The 18502-nt window shown below is 37.3% G+C and overlaps 1 protein-coding gene across 5 annotated transcripts in view; it reads right to left on the bottom strand.

The window, feature by feature from the left end:
- SKIP (Shal K[+] channel interacting protein) overlaps positions 1 to 18502 on the bottom strand; it is a 149360-nt gene that overhangs the window by 22877 nt on the left and 107981 nt on the right. For all 5 annotated transcript variants that reach the window (XM_034974026.2, XM_069502089.1, XM_069502091.1 and 2 more), the window contains exons 2-3: positions 14894 to 15136; positions 11174 to 11334 (exon numbers count right to left, since the gene is read on the bottom strand). In XM_034974026.2, coding sequence (XP_034829917.1) covers positions 11174 to 11334; positions 14894 to 15136 — 404 coding nt within the window. The remainder of the gene's footprint in view (positions 1 to 11173; positions 11335 to 14893; positions 15137 to 18502) is intronic.

Below are 18502 nucleotides of genomic sequence, written 5' to 3'. Positions count from 1 at the left end.
CAAGGTGAAGTGGTAATGGGCAGGTCATGTCTGTCGCAGAACCGACGGCCGATGGGGCAGACGTGTTCTGGTGTGGAGACCGCGTAGGTACCGGTAAGCGTAGTGGGACGACCTCCAGCCCGCTGGACCAATGACCTGAAGAAGGTGGTGGGGAGCGGATGGATGAGGAAGGCGGAGGACCGTGTTTGGTGGCGCGCTCTTGGAAAGGCCTATGTCTAGCAGTGGACGCAAACAGGCTGATGGATTGGATTGGATTGGATTGGAACAAAAATAAACTGGTCAAGTGCAAGTCGCACTCGCACACGAAGGTTTTCGTGCTATTGTACCACAGATAAGCTTAGTCACTTGTCTGTGTATTGTACAATACATGTCGTACTATGTATAATACGCGACAGGTCGAGATGGCAATCAAGGTGGGGACGCCCCGCACATCCGCACACCCCCCGAAGCAATATGTATATAATAATAAATCAATTATTGATTAACGTTATACGTAAATTTCTCTCTTTTCATTACTTTAACATGACATAGGTAAAGGTGAAAACATTGAATTATATATACTTACGTACATTTTGTCATGAGTCATTTGGTAAAGCTGTGATAGCCTAGTGGTTAGGACGTCCGCCTTCTAATCGGAGGTCGGGGGTTCGCTCCCGGCCACGCACCTCTAACTTTTTAGAGTTATGTGCGTTTTAATTAATTAAATATCATTTGCTTTAACGGCAAAGGAAAACATCGTGATGAAACCTGCATGCCTGAGAGTTCTCCATAATGTTCTCAAAGGTGTGTGAAGTCTACCAATCCGCACATGGCCAGCGTGGTAGACTATTGCCAAACCCTTCTCACTCTGAGAGGAGACCCGTGCTCTGTATTGAGCCGTGATGGGTTGATCACGCTAATTTGGAAACATATTATTAAGTTCCCTTATAACGTCTTTATGGCAAAGTGAGTTGCACCCGAACGTAAGCATAACAGAGTAAGTAGGTATAACATTTTCTTGGTTTCTCATGTGTAAAATTACCTACGCGCGACAGGTGTTTAATATTTCCTAGGTTGTTTCTTAGATAAAATGCGTGTAAAGAGCCTCGGGGAAAGCTCTAAAGCGTACTTCTCCGTGGAATCCTTTGCACGTTGTGGATTTTCATTTTTTATATTTTTTCTGTGGGTTTTTCTTGAAGTTAAGCAACGACATATTTTGATGTAGATAATGGGTACATACCACGATTAATTTGATGTTGTGGTTAAGCAACGAATTTAACAATGCTTAAATTATAATATATACCTAATATACCTGCTTATTTTTTACCATAATTATTTATTTTAAGCAGTATATGTAATAAAATCTTCCTAAATCAAGTTTGCTATACAATATACTATCACCAATCATACAATAATACATAATCATATAAGATGAATACCGCGACTTTATCTGCGTGGATATAGATGTTTAAAAATACCGTGGGAACTCTTTGATTTTCCGGGACAAATATAAACGGTTAACAAGCTAGTAGACAGACAGACAGACATACACTTTGAAATTTATGATATTAAAATCTCATCATTATAGTTAAAAACGTGGAGAATGACATAGGCTACTTTTTATCCCGGAAAATCAAAAAGTTCCCACGCTATTTTTTAAAAACCTAAATCCACGCGGACGAAGTCTTTTCAGCTAGTATAGTTTTTGCATTTCACGAAGGCCACTGACTCATGCTTGTGTTTAAGTCGTATCGGTATACGTAAGGTGCACTAAATGTGTGCGTTTGACAGCGCTTGCTTGCGACTAATTGGTCCGACATGCACGCACACTTACGCAATGACCATGTAAACGACGCGGTTACCACAAGTAAAGTTCACTAGCCTTCGTGAATTGCAAGAACTGTATAGTATACAGAAGACTGGATTTAATAATACAGATTCTCACAATACAAACGTAGGATCATTATATTAGACAAATCAGTTATATGTAGTGAAAATAGTTCCACCAATAGCAATAAATCAACACTAACAGTATCACTTCGCGAGCATGAAACGACGCGATGCAATGAATATTGATCTTCAGCTCAAATTGAGTTCGTCGAATAGGTATAATAATTTACGTGAGCAATAATCACATTTGTGAAAATCAGCGCATACGATTTTCTACCATCGACATCATTTGATTCGATATAAATAGCTGAAATTAAAAATATATACCTTATATGTTACCGGCAGGGTGTTTGTGTTGTGTTTGTGTATGTGTTTCAGTCATTCTATAGGATACCTAGCAATTCCTTGAAATACCGGATTTGTTTTAGCAAAATATGAAATGTGTAATCTATCGTGACCCCCAACTAGGTGGACGGACGTCATCAAACGAGTCGCAGGGAGCCGCTGGATTCAGGTGGCACAAGAGTCAAGGCGTATGGAAGTCGCTATAGGAGATATATGCCCAGCAGTGGGCGCCTATCGGTTGATGATGATGACTTATAATACACTTTAAGTACTTAGCACAAATAGTGTACCGTACTACCTGGAAATAATGTATATCGGCCTTTAGAATAATATTTCGGCTTTGTAGGGTTTGTAGGTCTCTGTCACTCATACCTATAAGACGTTTTGTCGGTCTCAACGACAGGGACAATGCTCTACAAATCCGCTGTTTCCTTCAAAGGTCGATATACATTATTTTCTGCCGCGTACTGTACACTTTAAGTACTTAGCACAAAAAAAATACAGAACGTTTTGATTCCGCATAATTATGAGAAAATGCTTTAACCTCCTTCTTACATGGTTGGTCGTGTATTTGCCTTTATAAAACAAGCAAGCAACCTCAAGCAACGATAACCGGTCCCAATTTAAACCACAGTCTTACTAATACAACTGGAGATACACGTAACGAAGCATTGCGCATTTATGCAGGCACTTAGATAAATCCTAGATCATTAAGCCGCGTTCACATTGAATAGAAGAGTCTCCACAAGTTCGGCAACCTTACTCAATCTTTGGTTTGTCTAACTAGTAAAACTAGTAAAATCTATTTTTTTTCTTCTCTGATTTAAAAAGTAAACAAACCGCTTCTCGTAGATGCACCACGAACTAAGAAAACGTGATAAAAGCTGGAAGGGCTCACTTGGTCAGCGAGTGGCGCACGTAAACTGCGTGAGAGATACTAAAATAAGAGTTTACGTGCTAGAAAGAGAGGTTCATTAAATTTTAGGTCAAGTGCTGTACGAGCTGAATTGCTCTTTACTGCGTCGTAACCAGAGTCGCTATAATATAATATATTTAAACGTCTTTGCGGAGAGATCCTTCTGTATTTTTAATGTACTATAATGTTTAGTATGCTGCGATACAAAAATAGAAAATAATTTAAAAATAGATCATAGACGTGCCGTTTTGGTACCTCAATCGAATGAGGTATTTTTTCGGTTACGGCCACGCAAAGTAATGGCAAAGTTACGTGGCCGAAAGTAATGCACTTCGACCTTTAGAAGAAAATAGCAGATTTGTAGAGCGTTGTCTCTGTCGTTGTGACCGACAAAACGTCATATAGGTATAAGTGACGGAGACAACGCTCTACAAAGCCAAAATGTCATTCTAAAGGCCGATCTGCATTGTGCAATTACTTTCTGCCCTTCGAGTTGCGAGGCTGCCGCGCCTAAATGCGCTTTTTTCGTAACGGTCACGGAAAAGTCCAGTACGCGGCTGAAAATATTGTATATCAACCTTTAGAGAGAGATAGCGGTTTCTGAGAGCGTTGTTTCTGTCGTTAAGATCGACAAACCGTCACATAAGTATGAGTGACAGAGACAACGCTACAGAAAGCCGAAATCTCATTCTAAAGGTCGATGTACAATATTTCTTGCCGGCTACTGTTAATGCCTTTCGAGTTGCGAGACTGCCGCGCTTATTGAAGACCACGCTAGTCAAGAACGCCTTTAATAGCGGTAGTGCGATTGCGATACAAGTATTTTGAACAAGATAAATTTACTAAACGTAAAGATATACAGTAACGAGGATAAATGGAGCACTGAGCAGGTATTTATCACTGCATCCAATCATTCAACCATCAATGTAAATAAGAATTTGTTATAGTCAGGACTATTGAACAAATTCTTTCTTATTACATTGATCATATTATGATACTATTTGCATTAAAGTTTAGTGGTTAGAACGTCCACCTTCTAATCGGAGGTCGGGGGTTCGATCCCGGGCACCTCTAACTTTTCGGAGCTATGTGCGTTTTAGGTAAAATATCACTTGCTGTCACGGTAAAGGACATCGTGAGAAAATCTGAGAGTTCTCTATAATGTTCTCAAATTCTTAATGATACACAATACGTTGTGTACCAAAGATAATACAGTTCGTATCTAATATCATAAATACACACTACCATTTTTTTGTTTTTTTTTTTTTTGTTTTTTATATAAGAATATTAGCCATATTAAATGACTAATATTCCCCTTTCCTCTCCAATTAAGGGGTTTTTAAAACAAACGCGGATAAAGTCGCGGTCATCATCATCTAGTCACACTAATAATATATTTATATTTGTGTGTATGTTTGTTGCTCGTTCAAGCAAAAACTACAGGACGGATTTGGCTGAAATTTGGTATGGAGATAGATTTTCCGACGTAGTTAAGAGACGTTATTAAGAGGTTTACTGAAATGAATGCTAATAATAATCTGAAGTTAACTTTTCGAATATTTCGGGCTTTTTCCATTAAGTCTTAGTTTTTGGGTATTACTGAAAACCTTACGTTTTATCGTAGTTCGAACTTTTATTGTACATGGTAGATCATGCTGTAGCTAAACTTGTTGACTGCAAGTTCTTTTTCGACGTTTAATTACAATATAGGTAAAACTAATAAGATTCTCTACAGCTCTCTGGAATTCTGGATATCTCTTCTATAACTCAGAATAAGTTCGCGCTCGACCAGTGCCTTATTTGATGAAAACTAATGAATAAAACCCCTACATAGCTATTGCAATAAAGCAGCTGCGTATTGTTTTATTATGGCATTATTTTATCATACAGTCACAAATTATAGTCCTGAGAACAGTTAAATAAACAAAACTTCAATGCAATACATATTTACAACTTCATAAAGGCTTTATATTTGAATTCAGAGTATTTTATATTTTATCCGCAATGAGTGTAAACATTTTAAACTTTCTTGTGAATAGCGTAGGATTTATTTTGCCTCGTGTATTTTTATAAAACCCACTATAGTTTACATTATTACAATATTTTGTTTCTCTTTAATAGCTACTACGACACCCACTATTCGATCCGAGAGTGTCGGTCGTTGAGATGAAGTACATTCGATATGACTATTTATTTTACTGAGTTGGTACTTATTTCACACCCACGTAGACAATAGAATTTTTCGCCAGAAGCTGTTTTATTCAACTACTGACTTTTTATCTATAAGTGGTAGATAGGCATATACATATATTATTAGAATGAGAACCACTTTGATATACTTTAGTAGGCTTTTATTCACTGTTCACATAGAAATTATTATTTATATCAACACAAGAGCAAACACCTCCTTTTACGCGCCATTTCAGAGTGACGTATTCGTCCATAGATTCGCTACTCCGCAGAGCACACCATAGATAATACAATCACCTAGTTTTTATCCGTCTAACAATATATAGCATATATAGTATACTTAGCCCGCGACAGGTAATCAGGGTATGAGGCGAGGGTACGCCCCGCACACCAGCACGTCGCCGCGCCCGCACCGGGTTATGCGGATGTGCAGGGCGTTCCCTCCACGATTCGGTTTCGGTTTAAAGACATTTATTTCTCAATAAAGAACACAACAGTTCACTTATATATCGAGAATTACTGTTTACATTAATTTAATTACTTAAATTTATGGTATTACATGGTATCTAAGTGTCACTATCTAGTACTTAATATCTAACATTAATGCTCCAAAAAATAATTATGTAGGTAGGTAGTAAAAGAATTAGCGGGACAGAACATTCATACGGTTACAATACTGGTATATAGGGAAGAGGTCACATTAACATATTCATTTAGGTTTTTTGTAAATGTTCGATCAGTTGTTTTTTAAATATAGCAAAACTTTTGCTTTTTGTAATTATTTCAGGTAAATTGTTGTATAACAGCGCTCCTTCAAACAGAATATTCTTTTTTCCATAATTGGTTCTAATTTTAGGTAGATGTAGTTTGTTGCGTTTTCGTAAATAGTGTGTGATTGTTCTTTTTTTAAAGCTTATTTGCGAGTGTATGGCCGCTGTAATTATTTTTCTAATAAGAATACAGGTTTTAAGCGCGTATAGTTGACTTATCTTTAAAACTTTCGTATCTTTGTATAGTTTATTAGTGGGTGTTAAATAATCAATCATATTTATATAGTGCTTTAATTAATTTGTTCTGAAGAATTTGTAATTTTTGGATATGATTGCCATCTTGACCTGTCGCGTACAATAAGTTCACCCCCACGCGGAGCTTCGCATTCGCCAACCCTCCCCGGTGGCGCTGTAGCGGCCAGTAGTGCCTACGCAGTATAGTCAATCCGAAACAACACAAAAACAAACAGATTTACGTAACTCCTAGTATCTAGGACTAGCTATCTGTACGTTTACAAGGAAATAGGAATCTATAGTTAACCTAAAGAATGTGTATTCGTCCATCTAGATATCTATCTATATGTTGCAACCATCAAGAAAGCAAGTTGAAATTCGACAAATTAATTCGCATATATTTTATTCATACGAGAATTAAAAAACGACGAAACAGCGCCTACTGTCGAAGTAAGAAAGCTATTTACATGTAATCGCCAGCAATAAGTAAATAACGACAGACAAGTCGTGTCTCCTTCTCATTACAAATAAAATGTCTGTCGAAGCAAAAGACCACTTTACATGTAATCTTTATTAAATAATACAAAAGTGAAGCACGCCATCGTAGGTTTTACGAGGTAATTCATTAGGCGAACTAACTTGTAGCGAGAGTCGGGACCTAATTAGCATCAAACAACTCGACAGAGGGCGCGTGGGTGAAATGTGACAAGGTAGGTGATACCCGATTTCCTGCTAACAAATTTATGACCACTGATCATAAGAGTCGTATTTAATAGTTAACTTTAAAGAGTTAATATGATTATATTGATAACTAGCTGATACCCGCGACTTTGTTCGCGTGGATATAGATTTTTAAAAATCCCGTGGGAACTCATTGATTTTTCGAGATAAAAAGTTACCTATGTGTTAATGCAAGTTATAATCTATCTCCATACAAAATTTCAGTCAAATCCATCCTGTAGTTTTCGCTTGAAAGAGCAACAATACTTTCATCTTTATATTATTAGTGCGACTAGATGATGACCGCAACTTCGTCCGCGTTTGTTTTAAAAACCCCTTTGGAGCTGCTTGATTTTTCGGGATAAAAAGTAGCCTATATTCATTAACTTATATATTACTTCGTATTCGTCTCCGGGATGCAAACTATCTCTGTACCAAATAGGTAGATGATACCCGCGATTTCTTTCACCGTGGTTTTCGATTTTAAAATTACCGTCTGAACTCTTTGATTTTCTGGAGCAAAATGTAGCTCATGTCCGTCCGTGGAATGCAAGCTATCTCTGCACCAAACGTCAAAATCGGTTAAACGGATGGGCTGTGAAAAGCTAGCAGATAGGCAGACAGACACACTTTCGCATTAATAATATAAAAAAGTATGGATAATGTTTGCATAAACTAAGTAGATGTAGGTGTATGTAGATTTATACGTAGTGAGGCTGAAATAAAATTGCAATTAAAAATGCGAAATTTAAGTATAAAACTATTTTACTACGATAACATGTTTTACTACGTTACTTATAATTGACACAGGTAGGTATTATAGTATACATAACTTAACCACCATTTCCGTGATTTTGAGCTATTCCGTTAGCTACTAATGCAAAACTCTTGTAAATCTGAGATATGAAGCGGAAAGAAATGAATAAGCAGGTAAAATACTGTTGTATTTTACATAAACCTACACTGCATTATACGCCAAGTTTTCAGCAACAAACAATTTATGTAAACTGTGAAGTATCACATATTGTTTGTTGCTCGATAAAACTTGTGAAAAGCTAGGTACCAAGTCAAAATCATTCTAAATGATCGTAGTAATTAATGGTACTTGAAAACAAAGAAAACTTTTTTATTTGATCGCTACACTACCTATAAATTAAATACTTGTAGTTTTATTGTTTTAGATATATTTTTTCTAGTGTCACAATCGTTTTTGGTGTATAGTGTGAACAAAAAATGGCATGACATGCAATACAACATGTTTAACGTCGTTGTACCTACTTGAAGCATGGTGATATTGCTATGCTAGCTAAAGGAAACACAAAAAAGAATTGGATGGTGGTAGGATAGGCACTATTCACAGTTCCATCCGTCCAAATCGTTAAAGCTGATCCACACTTGCGCACGCGCACGAACCGTGCACACAACGTTAGATTACAGCCGTTGCCCAGTACATATTCATAAAAAGTGTAATAATTATATTATTATATTTTTTATAAATTTATGGTGTTTTAATTACACTTCGAGGAAATTTCTAAATAATTTTAAATACATATCAAAAATTGCGGACCGGCAGGAGTCGAACCGGCGTCTCCTGGGATCTAAGATCACTCTGACCACTAAGCTGTAGCGTGCTTGCTGCCAGCGACGACATATTTTGTGATATGTATGTTCACTCAATACTGAAGCGACTGTTAATACCATTTAGTAGCAGCTTCTATGCAAATAGAGCTTTCGATATGTATTTAAAATTATTTAGAAATTATATTATTATTATTATTTTTAGAGTTAGGGTACACTCACGAAAGTTTTCATTCTAAAACAAAACAAATAATGGACGAATAGCCGACAAAGTTTTATTGGTAAGTTATTGGTCCATAGTTATGCACTAATATAATTCCGAACCAGTGGTAGATGCATCCGACTATTCGTAAGCACTTGTAAAAGTTTATACGAATAAAAAAGATTTTCATTTTTTCATTTTCATTTCAATTTTCCTCTACGTGTTCAAATTACTCGCAATGGATAGTAGTTAATTGATTTTATCTCCCATGCGACTCACCGGTGACACAGATGCTTAGTTTCAGTTAAAATAATTACTGCAAAATTCCACTTCCTCGAAACGTAAGGGCATTTCTCGGTTCGTTAATTTAAATTTATTTTACTGCCTACAATGAGGTAATTAAACGACAACGAGCTTATTCTGGTGCTACATGGAATTTTTATTGTATTTGTGTTTTTATTTTCAAGTTCTAAACTAACTGTGCGAAGTTAAATAGAACCATTGACTTATATATTACTTCGTATGGACAGGGTTATTGAACAAATAAAATGGCACCGACTTATTGGTGCTTATGCACCAATGCAACCTCAGTGACGTCTGAATTTCAAACGGGTCGTTCATTAGTATCGCAAGGTAAGCGGTGGCGGCTGGCGCTGATTTATTTGGTTTCTAAACCGTGAAGAATTTTGTTCGTTTGACGAAATCTTGTCATTTATATCGATGAATAGAACATACTTACCTGTACATGAAGGTAATTTTGTGCGGTTGTCCTAGCATATCAAAGTCGTATATTTGTATTGTTGGGTACTGTTATAGAACGTTGAATAATGTCAGTGCTGGATGAATTTTCAAGTTTCAGGTATACTTTGTTTAGCCTTATTATTTCTCTCTTGTCACGGAGGACGATTCATCTATACTTTACCTACTATATCACTACCCCTATTATAAATGCGAAAGTGTGTGTGTGTTTGTTGGTTTATTGGTTTGTCCTTTAATCACGGCGCAACGGACCAACGGATTGACAGGATTTTTTTCATGGGTATAGTTAAAGACCTGGAGAGTGACATAGGCTACTTTTTATCCCGGAAACACAAAGAGTTCTCACGGGATTTTTTAAAAACACAAATCCACGAAAAGTCGCGGGCATCAGCTAGTAAAACATTAAGTAACACAACACTCATAAGGTTTTTTATTCCATTACAAGTTGGCAGCGATCTTAACCCGGTGGCAAGTTATAATGCTTTCTAAGATGGAAACGGGCTAACTTGGAATAGGTATGGCAATTTTTTATTAAACCTATACCCCTTATTGGCTTCTACACGGCATCGAAGCGGAATGTTAAATCGCTTGGTTACTATAAAAGTAGGTATGCTAAGCTAAATATTTTGAATCCTTCCTATGAATGCATTTCACAATTTAACGACTCACAAGGCATTCTCCATCTTAGCTCCTGTCGCCAATCGAACGTCTGATTTCAATTTAGATAAGCCGGTAAACATGCCCCGTAAAAGCTTATCTAACAAGTACACCTGTTCAGTCAAATAATTTACAATACAAAGTATACCTACTACTTTAATTCAAAATCATTCTTCGTTCTTATTACAATGAGAGAAGGCCTATTTTAAACACTTCCCGTTCATTGTTTTAGAAGTTGAAAGTAAGCAAAGTTTACGATATGGAACGGTGGAACAGATCCGAAATTACGATAATATCGAATTTCGCACTTTGTAGCTGATAATGGCTTATTTATTCGAGTCTTTACGATCGTTATACTGACCTGTTGTTCTACATTTGCAAACACATTCCAAACAATCTATGCATTTAAACCGACCAGAGTAACCAACATAGCTCAACAGGTTGAAGTGGCAACGGCCAGGGCATATAGTTCGAAAAACCGATAGACATTGGGGTCCCAAGGTGCTAGACTGGCGACCTCGCACCGGAAAGCGCAGCGTTGGAAAACTCCTAGGTGGACAGACGACATCAAATGAGTCGCAGGGTGCCGCTGGATTCAGGCGGCGCAAGACTGTGGCGTGGACGTCTCTATACAAGAGATCTATGTTCAGCAGTGGACGTCATCCGAACAACCAACCAGCAGTCATCTTGATCAAACCACCCTCCGCCTACTACTGAGCATAACTGGTCTCCTCTCGGAATGAAAACGGTTAAGCCATAGTCCGCCACTTTATAGCCAAATATGGATCGGCAGACTTCACACACCTTATGGAGAACATTACGAATGTAATGGATGGATAGAATGTTTCCTTTTTAAAACAAAACCAAAAATTCTATCTCCATATATAGAATTTTATCGCTTTCCCATAGTAGAGTTAAAGGTTTCATGGTTACCTCTGGTAATTGTGTTGTTGGTTGTGAATCAACGGCTGCGTGGGCTGGGCCAGTAGCAGCTGCTTTTGCTGCTGCTGTCGCTGCAACATTTGCTTCCCGAAGACGCCGTATCCGAACCCGTAAATCTCGTCTTCTTCCTTGTCGTTCAGACAACTGGACGGCTGAGGAATACAAAATATATTAAAAGTTATTCATTGACTTGGGTAGGAGCACAGATTAGAAAAGCCCTAATCTTTGAGAGCCTCAATAGCTCAACTGGTAAAGGAGTGGACTGAAAACCGAAAGGTCGACGGTGTAAACCCCACCCGTTGCACTATTGTCGTACCTACTCCTAGCACAAGCTTTACGCTTAGTTGGAGAGGAAAGTGGAATATTAGTCATTTAACATGGCTAATATTCTTTTTTTTTAATCTGTGGTTGGAGAGTTCTGAACTATCTTGGGTTTTTTTGTTAGTTTTGCTTACTCTAATTACCTAAAGATTTATTTATTTTGTTTATTTTGTTTATTTTGTTTATTTGAAAGTAATCAACAGCGTAAATACATAATTATTATTTAAATTTAAATCTAGGTATAACAGAAGGCCAAAAGAGATTACTTAAAATTATAATTAAATTATTTTAACAGAATAGAGTTAGAATAAATGTAGGTATATACAATAATAAAATAAAATTACAACAGTGTGTGTATGATTGTATGTGTGTGTGTATGCGTGTGAGAGTGTGTGCTTATGAGTATGTGTGAGCGTGTGTGCATGTGTGTGTGTGTGTAAATGGGAGTGTATGATTGCATGCATATTTAGATGTTAGCTACTTTTTTTTGTTTTACGATGATAGTTTCTTAATTCCTTTTTAAATTTATTGTTTGATAGGTAAAATAAGTCAAACTCAGCGAACTGATTGTTATAAGTACGTACCAAGCGTGGAATTATAGAATTTCGCGCATAATTTGAGTTAGATTTGGGAACATTTAGAAGGCGCGTGTGACGCGTTCTTGAAGGTTGAGCATTAAATGAAAAGGCTGAGAGTAAGCTAGGACAATCGATTGAGCCGGTTAAAATTGCTTGCAGTAACAACATATCACATTGTTCCCTTCTATGTTCCAGTGAGCCGATACCGTAGTGAGTACACGCTTCCTCATAACTATTAAATTTTTTAAAGTCTTTAAAAGCTAAGTATTTAAGAAACTGCCTCTGTATGGTTTCAAGCCTATGGGCATATATTATGTATTGAGGCGACCAGATATTACACGCATATTCTAGAATACTCCGGACATACGCGAAGTAAAGTGTTTTTATGCATTCCACATTACTAAAAGTACGGGTTACCCGTTTGATGAAACCCAATTGTTTGTAAGCTCTATTTACTACCTTATCAATATGGACATCCATTGAAAGTTTAGTATCAAGTTGGATACCCAGATCTCTAACGGTAGTCACTCTGGGTAAGTTTGTGCCATTGATTATGTAGTCAAATTCAATTATATTTATTTTACGAGTCAAAGTTATATGGTGGCACTTTTTAACATTAACTGAGATCCTGTTCCTTGCGTAGTATTCTGTCAAGGCATTGAGGTCTTTTTGTAATTTATAACAATCTTCAATGGAACGTATTTTGGCGAAAACTTTTTTGTCATCCGCAAACATTAAGTATTGCGCATGGTGGAAGCAGCTTCCAATGTCAAATATATAGGCGTTATATAAAAGGGGGCCTAGAATGGACCCTTGAGGTACTCCTGAGGGTATAGTCACGAAGTCACTTCTAGCACTACCCAAGACAACTGCTTGCATATGGTTTTTAATGTATGAAGTGAACCACCGGAGCAAGCTCCCATTTATGCCAAGTACACTTAGTTTTAAGATAAAGATCAAATATTATTAACTAGAGGATGCCCGCGACTTTGTCCGCGTGGATTTAGGTTTTTAAAATACCGTGGGAACTCTTTGATTTCTAGATAAAAAGTAGCCTATTGTCTTTGCAGCTGTCTTTGTACCAAATTTCGTCAAAATCGGTTGAACGGGTGAGCCGTGAAAAGCTATCAGACAGACAGATAGACACACTTTCGCATTTATAATATTAGTATGTATTTTATGAATTTTTGATAACTGTTTTTGCTTAGAGTGCTCCACATGATGCGTTGCATTGGCGGTGCGGCGCCTGAGCGGTGCCGCTGCGTCATCCTGCATAGAAATCCCTGTTACATGCCACACGATGCGTTACAACGTCGTTCAGCTCCGCACCGCACACTCGCAGCAACGCAGTGCACGTGTGGCACCCAATACTGAAATCCACAGCGCGGTGCTGCGCGGCGCCGCAACTGCAACGTACCGGAAACGCATTGTGTGGCCTCAGTCTTAGCTCTACATACACAACAGTTTACGACTTATTTATTATTAGCTCAAGTCCGCAACTTCATCTGCCATATCGTCTTAGTAACACTGTGATGAGTAAACTATGACTTTCTGGCATATAAAGTATTCTATCGCAAGAATCTATCAAGATCGCTTCTGCGGTTGAGCGTGAAAAGATAACATACATAGATAGACAGACAATCACACTTTCGCATTTATAGTAACAATATTTATATGGCAGTATGTATCGTAATGCATATAAATGGATATGGATTATGACTTGAGCCTTGTACCTTGTTCAAATCGGCAGTAGGATGTCCAATGCATGCTTGTAATGCAAACTCCATGCACACAATTTAGTTCCATATTCAAACCTTCGAGTCTCAAGCTTGGGTAAAGCCCAATATAACCTACTACATAACTACGTAGATTAATATTCCGATAAACTATAACGGTTATTCACTGATAGCTTTAATAAATGTTCAATATGTTTATCTTTAATTGGTCAGTAAAGTTGAAAATAATTTTGCACCAATACGTTGACTTCTCACTGACGATAACCCGAAGGTCGCAACTGGTCACATCAATAGCTTGATAAAAGGAACTTACTCGGCTTTTGCTTCGTATTGAGGTAGTAATGATAATAATATATTTGAATATCACGCTTTTAGTGATGACTGATGACCATGTTATAATTGCAGGGGGCCTATTTTAAACTAAAAGTTATAATCTATCCATCCTACTTCTTATATACAGAAAAGGAAAAGCTGACTGACTGACTGACGGATCTATAAACCTATCAACGCATAGCTCAAACTATTGGACGGATCGGGCTGAAATTTGGCATGCATATAGCTATTATGACGAAGGCATTTGGTAAGAAAGGATTTTTGAAAATACAACCCCTAAGGGGGTAAAATGGGGGTTTAAAATGTATGTAGTCCACGTGGACGACGTCGCAAGAATAAGCTAGTTTTAAACGATTATAAGTGATAATCCATCCATCCTACTGAATATTATAAATGCGAAGGTGTGTCTGTCTATCTGCTACGTTTTCACGGCCCATCCGTTAACTGATTTTGACGAAATTTGGTACAGAGGTAGCTTGCATTCACAGAACTGATATACCTAAGCTAATAATTTATGGCTCGGAAAATCAAAGAGTTCCCACGGGAATTGGAGAAAACCTAAATCCACGCGCATGAAGTCGTGGCGTAGGCATCATTTATTTGGTACAGAGATAGCTTGGATCGAAGATACTTTTTATCCCGAAAAAACGAACTTTTTCCAAGAAAAAAAAAACCAAAACTATGCAGATGAAGTCGCGGGCATAATCTAGTATGTACCTAGTTACTTTAATATAGGTACTCACCGAATATTTACCAGGCACATAGATGGGTTGAGAATGCGAAGTCGTCAAATTGTTTAACGCCAGCGAACCAGGACTCGCTGATGGAGGAGTTCCAGTTCCCCCCAGCACCCTCATCCTTGGAGACATTTCTTCCCACTCGTGCCTCCTCAGTTCCTCGAGGTGATCCAGTACATCGCCGTAATGCGTTGAAAACAAATCCGCATACCGTGATGCCAGGCCTTCTAGATAACCGCGGTCACCATCCTGTGAAAAAAACATGCAATTAACATCGATATAAATGACAAGATATGGTCTAGCGAACTAAATTTTTCACGGTTTAGAAACCAAATAAATCAGTGCCACTTCTTAGATACTAATGAACTGCCCGTTTGCAATCCAGACGTCACTGAGGTTGCATTGGTGTATAATTAACATTTTATGCACCAATGAGTCGGTACCATTTTGTTTGTTCAATAACTCTGTCCTTACGAAGTAATATAATATAAGTCAATGGCAATTAATTAAAAGTATTAACAACAATTATTGTAATACTAGCATCAGCTAGTATTACAATAATTGTTGTTACGCACGTTGTTAGTCCACGCTGACAAAGACGTGGGCATCGCCCACGTCTTTGTCAGCGTGGACTTAGGTCTCTAAAAATCCTGTGGGAACTCTTCCATTTTCCGGGATAAAAAGTTGCCTATGCCTCCAGGTCTACACGTGCAAAAAATCACGTCGATCCATTGCTCCGTTGCGACGTGATTGAAGGACTAACTAACAAACCAACAAACCATCAAACAAACGCTTTCGCGTTTATAATATGGGTAGTGATTGTTAATACTCCGCCATTAGGCGTTAGGTACTCCGAAATTTCTATCAGTTTTAATGAGTGAATATTCTACGTAATTGTTTGTGAAATCAAAGTCCGATCATCGTTGTATAATTTGAATTTTTTTTTTATTTACTAGCTTTTCGGTTTCAAATAATAATTGTGCTGTTCATCAATAAAATAATTAATATTATGTAAAATAATATTCTAACCATACCAATCGGTATAAAGTAAAAATAAAAAGTGACTGACTGACTGACCTATCAACACCAGCTCGAATTACTGGACAGATCGGGCTCAAATGTGGCAAGCAGATAGCTATTATGACATAGACATCCGCTAAGAAAGGATTTTTGAAAATGTATGTCCTAAGAGGTACCTAATATTGTTTTTTAGGTGATCGGTGTAGTCCACGCGGACGAAGTCACGGACTAGTCTAAATATATAAAAGGAAAAGGTGACTGACTGACTGACTGACTGACTGATCTATCAACGCAAAGCTAAAACTACTGGACGGATCGGGCTGAAATTTGGTATGCAGATAGCTATTATGACGTAGGCATCCGCTAAGAAAGGATTTTTGAAAATTCAACCCTCAAGAGGTTGAAATAGGGGTTTGAAGTTTGTGTAGTCCACGCGGACGAAGCCGCGAGCGTAAGCTAGTATAGGTATAAGATAAAAACAGTTCTAAGCGCTATAATTGGTATTAAAAGTTACATTCTGCTAATTACATTGCCTATTAAAGCTTCAGCCCGGAAAAAGTATAAAAACCGTAATTATCTGACGCCTAGAGACCTATTTAACTCGAGGTCGCTTCCTTCCACGCAATTTCCGCCGAAGCCCGAAAAAGAGAAAAAATACAAGAGTGTAATACTGGACAATTAAATACTGTGGGTCCAAATTATAGCAGGAAATTTATATTAGCAATGCAAAAAATCTTAAATTACTGCAATTAATTAAAACTTTCAACCGAAAAGAATAACGAAAATTTTTGTTTCCGGCCTATAATAAAGTAAAACATTAGACAAAAAATAAGAATTAAAGTTTTCTTAATATGTATTTTTTTCTAGAAATAAATAGGTATTGCGCGGCATGCCTTGTAATGCGACATACACACTTTCCATTGTACATTGATGGTACTATGAAAAGGGCTTCCGAGATGGTCAAGCAGCTTGACGTCAAGCACGTCGTTTTGTTTTGTTAGCTCAAGCAGCCTGATGTGAGCTTGATGCACCGGTCAAGCAACTTAAGTCAGTAAGAGGCACTTTTTTCATTTCTCGAACTATCCAAACGTCGCGTCAAGCAAAAATACAAAATCGCATTAATCGCCATCAAGCACGTAAATCCTTGACTGCAAGCATCAAGGAAACTTTGTAAATGGTCAAAATGCTTGGCTCTACGTGCTTGACGTCAAGCCGCTTGACCGTCTCAGAAGCCCCGCAAGTGCCACAACCGCTACACGAGTATTACCGTTGACTTAAAATCGTTCAACACAATCGGATGAACGATACGAAAACGCAAAGGTAGAGCAACCCAAATTATTATGCAAAACATTGTTATAAATGTTAGTAAATTAGTAATAAAGTATCCGAAACTTATTGACTAATATAACAACTTTATAGTTTACTATAATATAACAGCTATACCTACTCGAATACAATATAGGTAAAATCTAGGCAAAAGCTGAATATTTAATAGCTCTTAAAAGTTTATTCCAGTAAATTGCAAATGTAAAGGAGATAAAACGTAACATCACATTTTTTTAAAGACCTGTCAAAGTTTACAATTGAAAATTACTCATAATTTTAAGAAAATTATCTTTCTTTATTAGAGTCTTTACAGTTCTTTAATATATAAAACTACATTAATTCAATGCAGAATACTTACTCGTATTTCGAAAGGTGAGATTTTATCTTTACGAAATATTTGAACGAGCGATGTTGGCACGCGAAATCGAAGTTAATAACACCAAACAAGTTTAATCGGTAAGCACCGCGGTCGAAAATAAAATAAACGAAACACCCACCTCACTGTAAACAAAGTATTTCATTACAAACTGCAAACCAACAACATGACCTCCGGCGAGATTTCTCCATTTCTCTGAACAAACACAGCTGATTCAGCAAGTAAGAAGTATCATCTTATGACGAGCTACATTTCTGCTGGTACTCGCATTTGAGTAGGTAGAATTTATAAGGAGGTAATGAATCAAAGGATCTGTTTTCTGAAATATTTTTTACGAATTACAGTGAGTTTGCACTGATGAAACATTTTCAGAAAACATGTTGATACTCTATTTTCATATATATAGAAGATTCGATAAAGATTGATTTATAAACTTGTCCCATTTTGATTTGTTTGACTATAATAATTAATAGAACCTAAAATAATATGAAATAATATAATATTTTTAAAAAGATAATTAATAACGTCTTTAAAAATACACTTTGGGTTGTTATATCGACGATTTGATTTAATTGTGAAGAGTCTACAAAATCTGAGAGTGTAGTAAAGTGAAAATCCGTTAATATACTGATGTCGGTCTTAGCTGGTTGAGAGTCTATAGAGCTAAATGAAGATACCTTAGTATTGTAGGTGAACGACCAGGATGCTATCCGTCAAGCCAAAAAGAATCAGTAGCTATCCACTGGAGAAGCGTACTTAGAATTCAACCAGTCGCGCGTCGAGTCGAAGATGGCCGAGGGTTTATTTCCATTTTTAAATGAGAGCGGCTGAGAGCTTTGTCGGCTCTGAGTTTGTGCTTCGCGTTTTAAGTGGATTAAATCGCTCTACGCTCG

This window comes from Maniola hyperantus, chromosome 12 (assembly GCF_902806685.2).
Source record: "Maniola hyperantus chromosome 12, iAphHyp1.2, whole genome shotgun sequence".
Classification (NCBI taxonomy): Eukaryota; Metazoa; Arthropoda; class Insecta; order Lepidoptera; family Nymphalidae; genus Maniola; species Maniola hyperantus.
Note: the sequence above shows the minus strand (reverse complement) of the source record. Positions and strands in the feature narration are given on the sequence as shown.